Source organism: Dermacentor andersoni, chromosome 4 (genome assembly GCF_023375885.2).
Source record: "Dermacentor andersoni chromosome 4, qqDerAnde1_hic_scaffold, whole genome shotgun sequence".
NCBI lineage: Eukaryota > Metazoa > Arthropoda > Arachnida > Ixodida > Ixodidae > Dermacentor > Dermacentor andersoni.
Window position 1 is genome coordinate 16951007 of NC_092817.1, and position 14489 is coordinate 16965495.

Here is a 14489-nt window from a genome sequence, read left to right on the forward strand (position 1 = left end):
GGCCGTCAACATGCAACAGCCGTACTGTGCACTCACTTTCGTTGGCAAGGCGGATTGTTGGCTTTCTGAGGGTCGCATGACAGCCGTGAAGAGATCTGCGCAGATGCGGTAACCGTAACTTTAGTCGCAGACACCCAATGATGCAGCTCCGATAGGCCTGATGGGCTAGACAGTGTGGCCAATGGTTTGGCCGTGGCTGCGTGAAAAATTTGTCACCGGTCGATGTGATAACGGGCTGCAAATCGTCGCTAATATGTTCCTACGAGTAGCTCATCCATGACCAGCCGCGAGATCACGTGTATGGGTAAGACTGATGGCTGTTAAGGCGGCGTTCAGGTTTGCCATCAACCAGCCGGCAACTATTGCAAGCATGTGGGGGAAGTTTGTCTGGGCGTTTACACGTGGGTAGAAAGCTCTGAACTGCGCGAATCTGCGAGTGTGAACTCTGAACTCGCATATTTCATGCGATCAGCATGCTTTCTGGGCGGCGTTCGTCTTGCAGAATAATCGTGACATTTCTGTTTCTAAGTTCCCCTTAAACAAACAATGCCAAGCTGAGGCGAAAAGTTAGCCTACGTGAGTTGGTGTCTGCCGCCATTACTGCACAGCGTGTGCCACCTGCGCATTGAGACTGCGAAAGCCACGGAGTGCATCGCGAGTGGGCGCAGCACATCCCAAATGGCGCCAACCATTTTGTGTCCACATCGCCCACAATCGTGCTCTACTATGCTATGCGACTACGCGCTACGTGTGAAGAGAAAGAGGGGGAAAAAGAAAGCAAGAAGAGGAAGTGGCTCCTGACCTTTCTAATCTCAGTGAGCGCAGAAATGCGCTGGGGAAGCAGCCCCGCAGCAGCGGACAAGCCAATTAGTAGATGATGATGCCGACAAAGTGCAAAACTGTGTTGCTTGAGACGAAGCTGCAAATTTTGCAAAACTCAATAAAGTACAGTAAAACCCTGTTAATTTGGAAAATCTGATAATTCAGACTCATCCTTTGGTCCCGGCAGGCGCATGCATTGTTTAATGCAATGAAACTCATTAATTTGGACATATTTGGCCATGCATTGGTTAATTCGGACAACTCTCGAAGCTCAGCAAGCGCTGGAGCGCCGCAAATGTGCGACGCATAAAAGAAAAAATGGCGTTAGCGAATCGCTAGTCCGCATTGCCATATTCATCAGCAGAAAGTGTACATGAATGACAGCAACGGCAGAATGCTTTGTGCTTATTTGTGCCTTTAAAGACTTTACTTTTGCATTTACCACCATGCACAGCACCGTATTGGCTGCATACTTTCAGGACTGCTTAGTTGCCATACATGATTGTACTGATAGCGGCTGGGGTTTCAGCCTCGGCGGTTGCAACAAACAGTAGTTTTGCTTTGACACGATGAGTGTGTCGGCCGCATGCTTTCAAGAAAGCGTAGTCGCCATCAATGATCCGGTTGATCGCGGCAAACAGTTTCATTTGACTCAGTACACGTGTCGGTCGCGTGCCTTTGTAACTGTGTAGTCGCCATCCATGATCACATCGATACCAACCGCAGTTTCGTCCGTAATTGTAGTAAACAATAGCTTCGTTTTGACTCAGTGCGGGCGTCGGCCGAGCGCCTTCAGAACCTCAAGGTCGTCATGCTCACCTCAACAGCGGCTGTGGTTTCGTCCACAGCCGTTGCAACAAACAGTAGTTTCGTTATGACAAGAGGATGAAGAGCACTGGCTACATCGTGATAGACGGCGACTAGCTCACTGGCGAAAAAATAGTGGGGATGTGCTCATGGTAGTAAAACAGCCTGTCTCAGATGAAGACGTTGCTGCGGCCGCACTGTGCAGAAAGTCGCGAGGCCTTCACCGCTGTGAGCACTAATCAGTCACAAGATGATGAGAACTGCAGCTTCTGCATTGCTTTTGTGCAAAACAGAAACATGATTGGCTCATTCATTCAGTAAATAAAAGGGTGTTGATGTAGTAAGCACTGTTTATTGTTTTATTGATACTCTCCATATTCGACATTCGATTAACTTGGACATGTTTTTTTTTTGGTCCTATGAAATCCAAATTAACGATCTTTTATTGTATGAACCCGCGGCGAGAGCCACGATCAGGACTGCTGCAACCACGGGTCATGCCGATAAACAGAAAAGGTGGGCTTTGTACATCAAGGCGGAACTCCCCATAGTAATGAAACCAACATGTGAAAGCCGCTGGTGCTTCGATGGTGGAGTTTGTGAGTGCAAATAGTGCTGCCTCGGTCATCGAAGAGATATCTGACGGGGCACGATCATTGTCACGATAGACAGCGGCATTGTGCGACGGAGGCGATGATAGAAGCAGCAATGACGGCGAGATTGACAATGGCCCGTCTGACACCAAACCCGATCAAGTCACTCATTGATTTCATAAAAGCTAAATTATTCCCACCAGTATTCGCGAAGCAGCACAATGCGATGCACAGCTTGTTTGTGAACCTGAAACTCCTGTGAAAGCAAGTGCCGATTTCCGACTATTTCAGTGCGCCTAACACGCTTTTTGACACATTGATTAGAAGTATAGATCGTTTTATTTTTTACTGCCTACTTTGTACAACATATATCTTTTAGTGAAAGTGACAAATTTAGTTTAGGAGCTTCGAAGGCATGTTTGATAGCTTTCTTTTTTTTTTTTTTATGTGGCAGTCCAGATATAGCGATGATTGGTTATAGTGATAGGATTTTTCGTTCTTGATAGTGTTATAAGTGAACTGCACTGTATTTGCACAGCCCTAGTATTTGATGCTTTGAACCACTGCCAACTGTCATGGCTGCAAGGATGCTTGTTGCGAAATTGGCCCATTTTACTAGACAATGCACAGCAGACTGCTGGCAAGGCTTACCCATCACAGTGCGGTGACACAGGAGGCGACAGCGACGACAACGAGGAGCGGGGTGAGAGTGGGGGGCTGCAGCCTGTGGGGCGATGGGGAAGGCGGCAGGCCATGTCCATGCCTGCCGTGCACCCACCGTAGATGTCGGGAAAACTTAGGCTGGCCAAGGAGCCGTGAGAGCTGCCAGTGCTCAGGGATCCCAGGGAGGAGCTCGATGATGCGGACAGCGTGCTGGCCGATAGGCTGTGTAGTGTGGACATGGTAAAATAGAGTTGAGCCAGACTACAACAGGCGTCATTTTAGATGAACTCGCTTCAGCAATATTTTTGTCTATCTCTTTCAGTATTTAGCAAAACACTTTAGCATTTAAAGGGACCTTCTACCTGCTTATAACTAGTTTCTTACAGCAAGACTTCACAACTGTGAGGGTGGGAGTGCCTCAGAAGTTTTCCTTTCTTTTGCCATACCAACCAATCCCCTTATGTCTGCGTAACTTGTGTATACGCTATGGATAAAGTATTTTCACAGCAATTGATACTTAGCGGAAAAGAAAATGGCGTTCCTTAACAAAGGCTTAGTTGTCCATTTGCCTTCAGTCAGCAATTATATCATGAGAGAAATTTTCATAAGTAATTGAAATTCTGCCAGATTTCTTAGAAAGAAAAGGAAAATGGCAGACAATGTTAAGCAACAGCAGTGTGGATTAAAAAACAATTTAGTGTCATTTTAGGCGAAATTGAGGAAAGAACATGCCCTCAATCAAAACATGAAAGGCGCATCAAAATAATTGGTTTCTTTTGTGGCAGCAGTCTAGGCACCATGCCTACACACCTTTGGAGGCGTGTCTCGAGACAGGCAGTGAGGCGTGTGGCATCCCTGAGCTGATGCAACAGCTGCTGCTTCTGTTCATGCAGCCGCAGCCGTTGTGCAATGGCACGGTTGGAGCTCTCCAGCGCGTCGCCCAGATCTCGCTCTAGCCGTGAAATCTCCTCTTGCAGTGCAGGCGAGTCTCCCCGCTCCAGCTGTGCTCGAAGCTCGTGTAGAAGCTGCTCCTTTTCACGCACCAAGAGTAGCCTGCATGTATAACAACACAGGTGGGTGTGAGAAATAATACCTTGACGGTGTGGGCAAAGGTTCAATGTATATTGCTTCATTGCAATTAATTGTGCTTGTAAACACATGCCATGGCAGTGCATTAGATAAGGCTTTAGCAAGACTACCAGCCAAACATGTAAGCAAATGGGGGGAATTTCACCCTAGAACAAACCCTGATCAGTGCCTTGATGGCAGTATGCCATTCACTCAATGTAATGCCATAAAACAAAGGACCATCCAGCACTGTTTTCCCTCCCATTAAGAAGCCATTTATTTCAAGTCAAGCAATCTCGATGAACAAGGGTAGCATTACTGACAGCACTAACATGATTAAGTACAATTTTTGAACAAATTTATGCACTCATTCTTTTTCTGCATGCCTGCGATGACATGAAGTACATGAGTGTTCTTTGTTCCGGGATAGTTATATAAAAAAAAAGAAAAAAAAAGACATGAATAGACACCTCATCCGCACACGTATGGTATGCACACTTTCCAAAATACAGTAGAAATTCATTATAACGAAGTCACATCTGATACGAAAATCCTTCATTATATCCCAGGCATGTGCGAATAGTGGATTTGAGTTTGAAGCAAATAGCTGTTTTGGATGAATACTTTCGAATCATATGAAATAGCTGTTGGGCAGAAAGGTGGCTGCAAACTCATATGCATAAGCACTACTGCATATTGGAATTAATGACTCGTTCTGCAGAAGACTGAGACCAAAATTTAGTGCAGCAGAAGTCGTTAATTAAATGGCAAAAGCAACAAGGGGTTAATTAATAACAAAGCATGATCTGACTGCCTTTGTGCCTGTAGGAAGTTGAAAAGAAATGAAATTAAAGAAATTAAAGATGCAATGAATATAGAAAACGTAAGTATTAGATAGTGGCATAACATCACTTTTATTCTGATTAGATGTTTTGGTAAGACTTACATCTCATTGTTCGGACTATGACTGGAGATGGTGCCTGCACACATTTATTATGAACACGTACTTGGTCCTGTTACAGTGCCCCTTTCCACTCTCAGTATGCTTCACAACACGGCAGATATGCTTCACTGCATAACAAAACTCTATTGCAGTGAAGCTAGACAGATTTATTATTTCACTTCAACAAGTAGAATTAAATTTTTTTTTAAGCAAATAGCAGAATATTCAAAACTACTATTCAGGAATTTGAATACTTGCACAACCCCATTATATCCAATATCTGTTATACACACACCAGCTAAACAGAGGAGGAGGGGAAGGGGAGCAGTTGTATCATCAAGGTCCAATTTCCGAAGGACCAGCACTTGGACGAAATACACAAAAAGAACAACGCACAAACTGTGCCTTGTTCTTCTCTGTGTATTCTGTCTAAATTCTGGCCTTCCAAAATTTTGAACTACGCTACACCAACCAGTGAAAACTTTCTGCTGTTCTAATTTCAAGGTTTCACTGCAGTCAAGCATCTCGAATGCTGTCCAAAGCCCACCTGTCTTGGTCGGATTCAGCTTGTCCTGGAGACAGCCGGTCCTCGAGATCTGCCAACTCACGCTGGATGCGCTGTACCTCACGCCGTGCCTCATCGTAGCTGAGCCTCGTGCGGGCCACCTCGGCAAGCCGGGCACCCAGGGGAGCCAGCTCACCCGACAGGTCCGTCTGGGAGGCTGCACTTGGTCGCTCCACTGGCACGTGCGAGTCCAACACATCCCGCGACAGCTCCTCTTTCAGCTGCCACAGCCGCTGTTCCACAATAACACAATGTGTGTCACAAGCCATTTTAAATGTGAAACCATAGCAACACTCTCAGCAGCTTTATACCTTACAGCAATGAGAGCCCCCGATTTGATAAAACCAGGCACGAAAACTGCATTTATTTGTGCAGCATTAAAAGCATTTCAATGAAAACAAGAAGCAGCTATCACAAAGACTAGTTTCGGTAGCCAGCTAAGATTGCATGCTGACGTGATGTTAACACAAAGCAAGAAGCGCTACGAAGCACATGCTTCAGTACATGATCCAACTTCACTTATTGCTCATGTTAGCAAGGCCACAAACGAGGCTACCAGTTCATATTTGCCATGCAGTACTGACACTTCATGGCAAAGTGCTCTTGCTTTTCGTGGCACTAGGTGTCTGATTTGTCGTCACAGACTGCCCAGGACTGCCCAGGGGCTTTCAGCCAATCAGTGTTGGTATACGTAGATTCTCAGACAGTCCTGGGCAGTCCAGGACAAGAGATAGAAGACATGGACATATTTTAATGCCAGGAGCAGATGATGCTCCTGCGAAGCGAGCACAGGTCCAATGGCAAAGCACACCAGAGCCATGTGGCAGACGCAACCAATCGAAGACCTCTGAACAGCCTTCAAACATTGGCTTTTTTTCTGTGTGTGCTTGTTTCCATGGGGAGGAGCAGCTGACGTGGCAAACTAGAAGAAGAAGAAATGCACTTTCTGACGAGACCAAGCTGGCAGAGCTTGCTTGCGCTGTTGCGAATACCGTGGCTTGAAAAACACCAGTTTTTCATGATTTCCACAAAATTGTTCATCTCCTTGGCTGCAGAAAATTTTTAAAGCAATTCTACTTGGCCTTCTGTGAAGATATTGGAGAATCGAGAGAAAAAGAGTTACAGAAACTGAAAATGTGATCTTCAAGAAATAGATTTTTGCTCACTTTTTTGAGAACAAGATTGTCGACAACAACAAGACAACAAGATTGCCCTTTGTTTTGCTTGCGTTTTCTTTTACGCCCGCTAGTTAGGTGTCCACGTCACTCAGTGCAACGAGCAGTGCACTTTGCCACAAAGCATTACTCGGGTGCTGACAATAAAACTGTACCATAGCACATGCCTGTCCCCATAGTCTTGAAAAGATTTATCAAGTTAACTCACCTGCAGCAGCTCTGTCTTTTCTCTGTGACCTTTGCCTAGGGAGCGCTGCACACTGCAAAGCTCCTCAAGCACTGCCTTTGCCTGATCAAGGCTGTAGCCTGCTGGAAGCTCGCAGAACTGCTGCTCGACTCGCCGCAGAGCTTCTAGTCCTTGCTCCCGCTGGTGGACTTCCGATCTCACCTGGAAAAAAGAAAGAAGCAGGGACGAAAAATAAAAATTTAAGCCGAACGGAGCATACTCACAATAGCACAACAATTTATCTCTTTTGCTTCCTGTCATTCCGGGTATCCTGTCTGCCAATTGCTATGGTGTCTATATAATTGTTTATCACTGGCAGGGGCATATGACAATTACTTAGCTAAAACATTTGAGGCCTTGGTAGAACATTACTAAAATTTCATATTAATACTAGTATACGAAAACCAACTAAATGGTATTTAATCTCACTTTATCCCATATCAAAGGCAGATAAATAATGCAGCCAGTCTATGCCCTACAGAGGTTCAAGCATGTACCTGCCCCACAGATAAGCTCATTATTGTGGGAGCCATTTCTTTACCATACAAACCAGTTCCTTCAGTTTGGAAGCAAGATTCTGCTTGAGCAACAAGGTGCCTTTCAATGGTGCTGCCAGTCACTTATATTGTCAGTTTCAATTGAGCTTCTATGAAGACAGCTGTCCCCTCACCCATGTCCACTTTCTTGGGCATTCATGTGCACTAGATCTAGACTTAGGGAGTTAGCCAATGCAATTGATGGCCACGGTAACAGAGGTAGAACATCCTTTCAAATGCAGCTGCCTAATGTAACTTAACAAGCAGGCAGCCGGCTAATAAAGGCATACACTACTTCAAGGCATAAAGGCTTCCAAAGTTAGGACCCTCACATGGCATGTTTATCAAACTGTGCAGTTTTCTTTTACTATTTTATTGTGGGCAGCTCACACACAGTAATTCAGCAAAGCTTGCTTAGCACATAGAACAGTAAGGCAGAGGGAAGAGAGTGAATTCACTTGTTAAAAACTAAATTTATTTAGATTCTAGGGTCTTACGTGCCAAAACCACAATATGATGAGGCGCACCAAAGTTGTTGACTCCATATTAACCCTGACCACCTGGTGTTCTTTAATGTGCACTTAAATCTAAGTAAACGAGTGTTTTTGCATTTCACTTCCACTGAGATGTGGGTGCCATGGCTGGGATCGAACTCGCAACCTCGAGCTCAGCAGTGTAATGTCATGGGGCTCCTGCTTTGCCCAGGGGGCGCTGCGAAAATGGTGCTAAATAGCGCCCTCTGTCCTGAGCTGGGTAGTACCAAGCTCAATCGTCTGCTTCGGAAAGCACATTTACAATATGGACCCGCCACTTTCGGTTGCATTGTACCACGGCTTGAAGCGAATATTGGGTGCCGAAGATTTTTTCAGGGGTGGCACACTGTGTAAAGGCAAGAAATTATGCAACGCCGAATATGTGTAAGCCGTTCAAGAAATAAGTGGCTAAGCTTTAGCGTGGTGTCAATCGCAAGTGAAGCGAGTTGTGTACGAAGTTGAACTTTAGGTAAGGTTTGCATGCTGCTAGATTCAGGCGCACAAATGCAAGGAAATGCTTGCTATAAATGATTCACCGCAGCGATAAGCAGACATGTGTACGGAACTGCGCAAGCGCACGACGGTATGCGCTGCGACGGCAGCGGTCTTTCAACATGCCGCGAAATGGCGGGCCTCCTGCAATCTTTGTTGACTGCATGCCGCTAGAGAAGTAGTTATGCCTGCGCTGTAGTAGCGGCCATCTGTCCCTTTAGCAACTGATAAATAACTGATGGAATGCATATGAGCTCACAGTAAGCTCGTGCGCTGCTCGCTTGATGTAGCTTTTAATGACAGCGCTTGAACATTGAGGTGCTGTAATCAATACTACCTTGCTGCGCTGCCTCAACATGCTGGCTTGAGGTCAAGGATGAGCACATTTAACTCTCTAACCTGTGCTGCTCGTAGTGGGGTAGTGAATTGTCAACGAATCAGCCCGGCCATTTGTGGTCATTTGCACACAACTGGTCACTTCACCACTTCGCATCGGTCGAATTGTTAATTGTCGCTGTGGCCGGGTCTCGAATCGTGAATCACCAGCCATGCCTGCTGCTATGTTGGTCTGCCATTTAATAGTGATTATTTTTATTTTTATTTATGAATACTGCGATCTTGTACACAAGATCATAGCAGGTGGGAAACATTGTGTTAAGATACAGAATTACAGACACAAAGAAAACAAAATTGCACATAGAAATTCAACAAGAGAATACAGCGACAAGGTCAATTAACAACAATCAATTCAAATACTCTTGAAATGAATGTAATGATGTCTGTCTGACAACATCATCCGTGAGGTTATTCCAATCAGTGATGGTCCTTGGAAAAAAAGAATATTTAAAACAATTCACTCGCGGATTTAATGGTGTTATAGAAAGAGAATGGCGATTTCTAGTTTGGTACCCCGAGGAATAGGTAAGGATATTGGAGGTGTCAACTTTGAGATTATTATTAATTAATTGATAGAAAAACTTCAAGCGACATATGCGATTTCTGTTAGGAATAGAGGGTAAACCGCTTTTTTTGAGGAGGTCACTGACTGATGCTCGCCCGTAAGTGTTATATATAAACCTTACTCCTTTCTTTTGGATTCTTTCAAGATTATTTATGTTTACCTTTGTAAAAGGGTCCCAGATAATTACTGCATATTCTAAGATTGGTCTAATAATAGTGTTGTAGGCAAGGAGGCGTGTACCAGGGGTTGCTAGCTTAAGCGAGCGTCGTAAGAAAAAAAAAGCTTTCGGAGAGCGTTTGCTGAAACATAGTCGACATGCCTGGTCCAAGAAAGGTTATCAGAGATCCATAGACCTAGATACTTATAGTATTCTGTGACTTCGTGAAGGAAATTATTATTAGCAGTGTAGTAATATAGAAGAGGGATCTTTTTAAGTGTTATTCTCATAAATACGGTTTTTTCAAAGTTAATTGACATTTGCCACTTCTCACACCAAGAAACTATTTTTGCAAAATTATTATTCAGCCTAATTTGATCATCAGTCGAACTTATTTTCTCATACAGCACGCAGTCGTCCGCATATAACTTAACACGTACTGACAGATTTTTAACAATATCATTAATAAACATTAAAAACAGTAGGGGGCCGAGGACGGATCCCTGGGGAACACCAGAATCGACAGGAATGTAATTGGAGCAAGTTTTATGCAGTTCGACAAACTGACGGCGATCAGATAGGTACGATTGTATCCATGTTAATATCTGTTTATTATTTATAATAAAACTGAGTTTGTGAAGTAGTTTCTTGTGCGAAACCTTATCGAAAGCTTTTCGAAAGTCCATAAAGATAACATCAGTTTGTTTTCCTTCGTTGATTGCTGTCGCAAAATCATGGATTGTTTCGACCAGTTGAGTGCATGTGGAATACCCTCGTCTGAACCCGTGTTGAACAGCTGCCAGTACATTATGCTCGTCGAGGAAATTAGTTAGATGCTTATGAATGATGTGTTCCAATAATTTGCACGTTGTCGAAGTTAATGAAATAGGGCGATAATTTTCAATACACGTCTTCTCTCCACTTTTATGCAAAGGCTTAATTCTAGCAGTTTTCCAATCACACGGTAGAACACCTTCTTTCAATGATCGAGTGAATAGGATGCACAAATACTTTGAACACCACTCTGCATACTGTTTAAGGAAGGCATTCGGAATATCATCTGGTCCAGGCGATTTCTTAATATCCAGTTTTAATAATAGATTAAAAACACCCTCTTCAGAAATTATAACATCAGGCATGGAAGGAAGGGACATGCTAAAGGGTGGGAGACGCCCGTCATCTTTCGTGAAAACTTTCTTAAAGGTGTTATTAAATGCTGCTGAAACCTGGACATTGTCACTTACATGTTGTCCATTTATAATAAATGCATCGGTAGAACGAGAAACTGGTGCAATTGACCGCCAAAACTTTTCAGGTGCAGTTTTTATAAAATCCGGAAGTTGTTTATTGTAGTATTTTTCTTTATCTTTCAGAATGCACTGTTTTAATTTCTCTGAAACTTCATGAATTTTTGCCTCTAAAAAGGCTGAGCTTGATTTTTTTATTCTTTTCTTTAATCGCTTTAGCTTGCGCTGCAATTGCAAAGTTTCTCGCGTAATCCAAGTGAGATGTTGGACTTGACCTGTAAATTATATACTACATCTCTCATTCTTGCTACTTGCTGTGTTGCGCATTCCCTAGACATGGTCTGTAAATTATGCTATGCATTTCTAACTTTTTGCTGCTTGCTGTGTTGTGCATTCCCAACCTTTGGTGCTAGCCACGGTACACTTTTCCCTGCTTTGCTGCTTGGTGTGGCACAGCTGCCTATATAGGGATGTACTAGGCAATTTGTGTTGTAGAAAGCATGAATTCTCATTCTACGCATGCAGATGCGGCTGTTCACTGCGTATATGCATTTCAGCTTTCGCCTCAGCGTGCCATAATCTCAAGCAAATGCACATGTCAGGCTGGCCTGGGCAAATGCAAGCATGCTGCTGCTGTGGTGCTCTGGGTGAATGAGTTCCAGCCGGCATCATGTACAGAGGTTCCAGCGCGACTAACTGCAGTTATCCAGCACACCCGACGCTCCGCTCTGTGAGGCCTTGAAGGAAGACGGTAGAGTCTGATGTGGGGATTCAGGCCTTCTTGTTCATGGCAGCCCACGACGCAGCAGTAATGACAGGGACGCTTTCTCGAGGCTGAGCTAGGTCTCTCTGGACTGGCGTCGCCAATTCCTTCTGCTTCCATCATTACGTCCCACGACACACAGAGAGTCCGTTTTCGTTAAACTATAGGCTGCGGCCAGCTCGCAGCGTGGCCTGTGAGAAGTGACGAGCCTTTTCGCACTCGCAAGAGGGCAGAAAAAAGTGCGAATCAACGCAAAACTTGGGCTAGAAACATGCTTCACCACGGGCTCAATACTACCCAAGCTGGTAATACCCAGACAACGTTTCTCGCCGCCGCCAGGCGCCAGGCGCCGCTACTATACCTCAAACTCCAATGCAAGACGCCTATTGCCACTGAGCTGCCCCACTGGGTAACTCACTTGTTCAAGCTCTCTACGCAGCCGTGCCACTCGATGTCGTGCCCGGCCCACATCCGAGCGCAGCAGCTCAGGATCCAGTGAGCTAGCGCGCGACGCCACTGATGTGCAGGAGGAGTGTAGGGAAGTTGTCGAGCTGCCTTGCAGTGAGAGGCCTTTTAGGGCACCTGACAGGTGGTCAAACTCGTCTTGCGCGAGGGCTAGTCGCTGGTGCTTGACATCCACCATCTCACGTTTAGCCTGAAACAAAGGAAGCATGGTTCACATGTAACGCCTGCCCTATAATATACAGTTGAACAGCATAATCTCTTATGCAGATGAAAACACAAAAGTCAAGAAGACGCAGGACAAAGATGGAACAAATGCTGATATATACTGTGCACCAATCAGGAATTTACCAAAAATATGAGGTGAAATTTTGCAATGCTTACAGAAACAAAGTAAATTACTTCAAGTAAATTATAAAATAATGCATTTGGTATGCTCCTTCAGAAGCTCTAACAGAAGCATAAAAAGAATTGCAATATTGATTTTATTTCTGTGCTTCAATTTAAGTTTCCCATTTTCTGCAATTCTTGTAAACTATAGTTGAGAGCCTAAAGAAAAGGTCTATTTCCTGCAACCACTAGAATGAAATATATTTTTTATGTGACAAATCCCATTTGAATTGATTCAGCAGTCACATGATGATAGCCTTTCTGTATTTCACACATGTTTGAAAAAAAAAAAAGAAGAATATGAAAAAGAAATCCCCATGTTTCCCCCCCCCTCCCCCCCCAGCTTTGTATCAAATATAAATCGAATACCCCTGACACACGGGCAAAACTAAAGTCCTTTCCAGTAAACCCCTTTTGCTACTCTGAAGGACCCTTTGCAGAAAGGTGTTGTGCCGATGACACACGGCACCGCACTGAACTTCTTTAGGTAGTTCCTCAGATGAACGCCGCAAGAAAAATAGCGCTGGCTGTTAAAGCCACAAGAGAGAAAACATTCTTAAAAAGCTGCGTATTTAGTTACACTTAGCTACTGTAGAACCTAAAGATATATTTTTTTCATTGTTGATGGCTAATAATGCTTATAGTCGTTTATTTTATTCGCGTTTTTGCGTTGTTAGCAGCCATTTAACTTGGTCCAGCAACTATGTGCAGCCGGTGTTTTGCTGTGCGTGCTGTTTATTCTGGTGATGCCCACGTTTCTGTCGTCCTTTTTCACGTCTTTGTCATCCCTTCCTTTGTGCCCGCAGGTGTAACGCGTTTTATTCAATATGTTATTTCAACAACTGTGGTTTCTTCTGGGTATTTCCTGCGGGCGTTGATTGTGCAGTCTCCATCTCGCGACGTGAACACACTACATGCGCGCAGCAAACGACGACGACACTGCCGGAATTCAACATGGCGGCACTAGGGACGTTATGCGAGCGTTTGAGAGTGTAGCTAGAGGAAATCTTCACTATTCGACAAATTGTATTACCGCTAACAATTAAAATATTTTCGCAAGGTAAAAAAATACCTATGGGCACCGTAGTTGTGTGGCAGGTTTCCTTCTATTGACAAGTTGTGCACGCTGTGTGCGAGAGTAACTCCTTTTCCGCTCGAAAAGTAGTTGAGCGATCTCCTTTCCCGAAAAGGAACTTTGCCGTAAAGGAGATACTCCTTTGTCGTGTGTTACTGCACTTGAACGCCTTTCCGGTAGATGTCCCCTTACCTAAAGGACTTTAGAGTGCCTGTGTGTCAGGGGTATTAAGCTATGCAGGAAAGATACAGAGCTGAAAAATTTCAAAAAGAAAGCTACAACAATGAAATTATGTTTAGGTCTCTGGTCAAAAAAGAAACAAACAATAGAAAAAAAAATGACAAGGAATAACATGCACTCACCGCAAGATCATCCTGAGCAGTAAGCAGGTACTCTTTGAGCATAGCCTCTTGAAGTTGCCTCCATTGTTGCCTGGGGTCTTCAATTTGATTTGTTTCTAGCACAGGAACAAAATAACATAATAAGAACAAATATAACCAAAATCAAAAGGCCTCAAAAGGCAAGCCGCTATCCCTTGCTTTTTGATAGATCAGGCTTGCCAACATACTCTTTGCTCAATTAACATGGCAGGTCACGCAATCAAACTTCTGCTGCTTCACTGCAAAGCAAGGCACGCACAAAAGAAGCTTATAAATGACAGCTGCTCGTGTTCATGATAAATTAATGTCTTTTGATGTTCTGGCGAGCGTAACATCACTTTCTTCATGGGCACTTCATAAATGATAGCAGACTGGAATTGTAAGCCTGTGGCCAAAAGATAAGAGAGCATGTGTCAGTGTCTTGATGGGATTTCCTCAACCACATTAAATTGCAACTTTGTATTGACACATGCAGGCGGGGATGTGTGTGTGCTCAGGCTCATTTAAGAACTGCTTGACATTTAAATTCTTGACCAAGAGAAACACAGCTGGAAGATGATAAACTACTTCAAGTGCTATAACAAAGAAAGTGGGTCGCCAACTGCTAAGACTAAGCAAGTATTTAGAAAGA

At 44.1% G+C, this 14489-nt stretch overlaps 1 protein-coding gene across 1 annotated transcript in view; it reads right to left on the minus strand.

The window, feature by feature from the left end:
- The window catches only part of kibra (WW and C2 domain containing protein kibra), a 50342-nt gene that overhangs the window by 27702 nt on the left and 8151 nt on the right, over positions 1-14489 (minus strand). The window contains exons 3-8 of the mRNA XM_050182589.3: positions 13841-13935; positions 11970-12206; positions 6845-7024; positions 5444-5694; positions 3696-3938; positions 2874-3107 (exon numbers count right to left, since the gene is read on the minus strand). Of these exons, the coding sequence (XP_050038546.1) occupies positions 2874-3107; positions 3696-3938; positions 5444-5694; positions 6845-7024; positions 11970-12206; positions 13841-13935 (1240 nt within the window). The remainder of the gene's footprint in view (positions 1-2873; positions 3108-3695; positions 3939-5443; positions 5695-6844; positions 7025-11969; positions 12207-13840; positions 13936-14489) is intronic.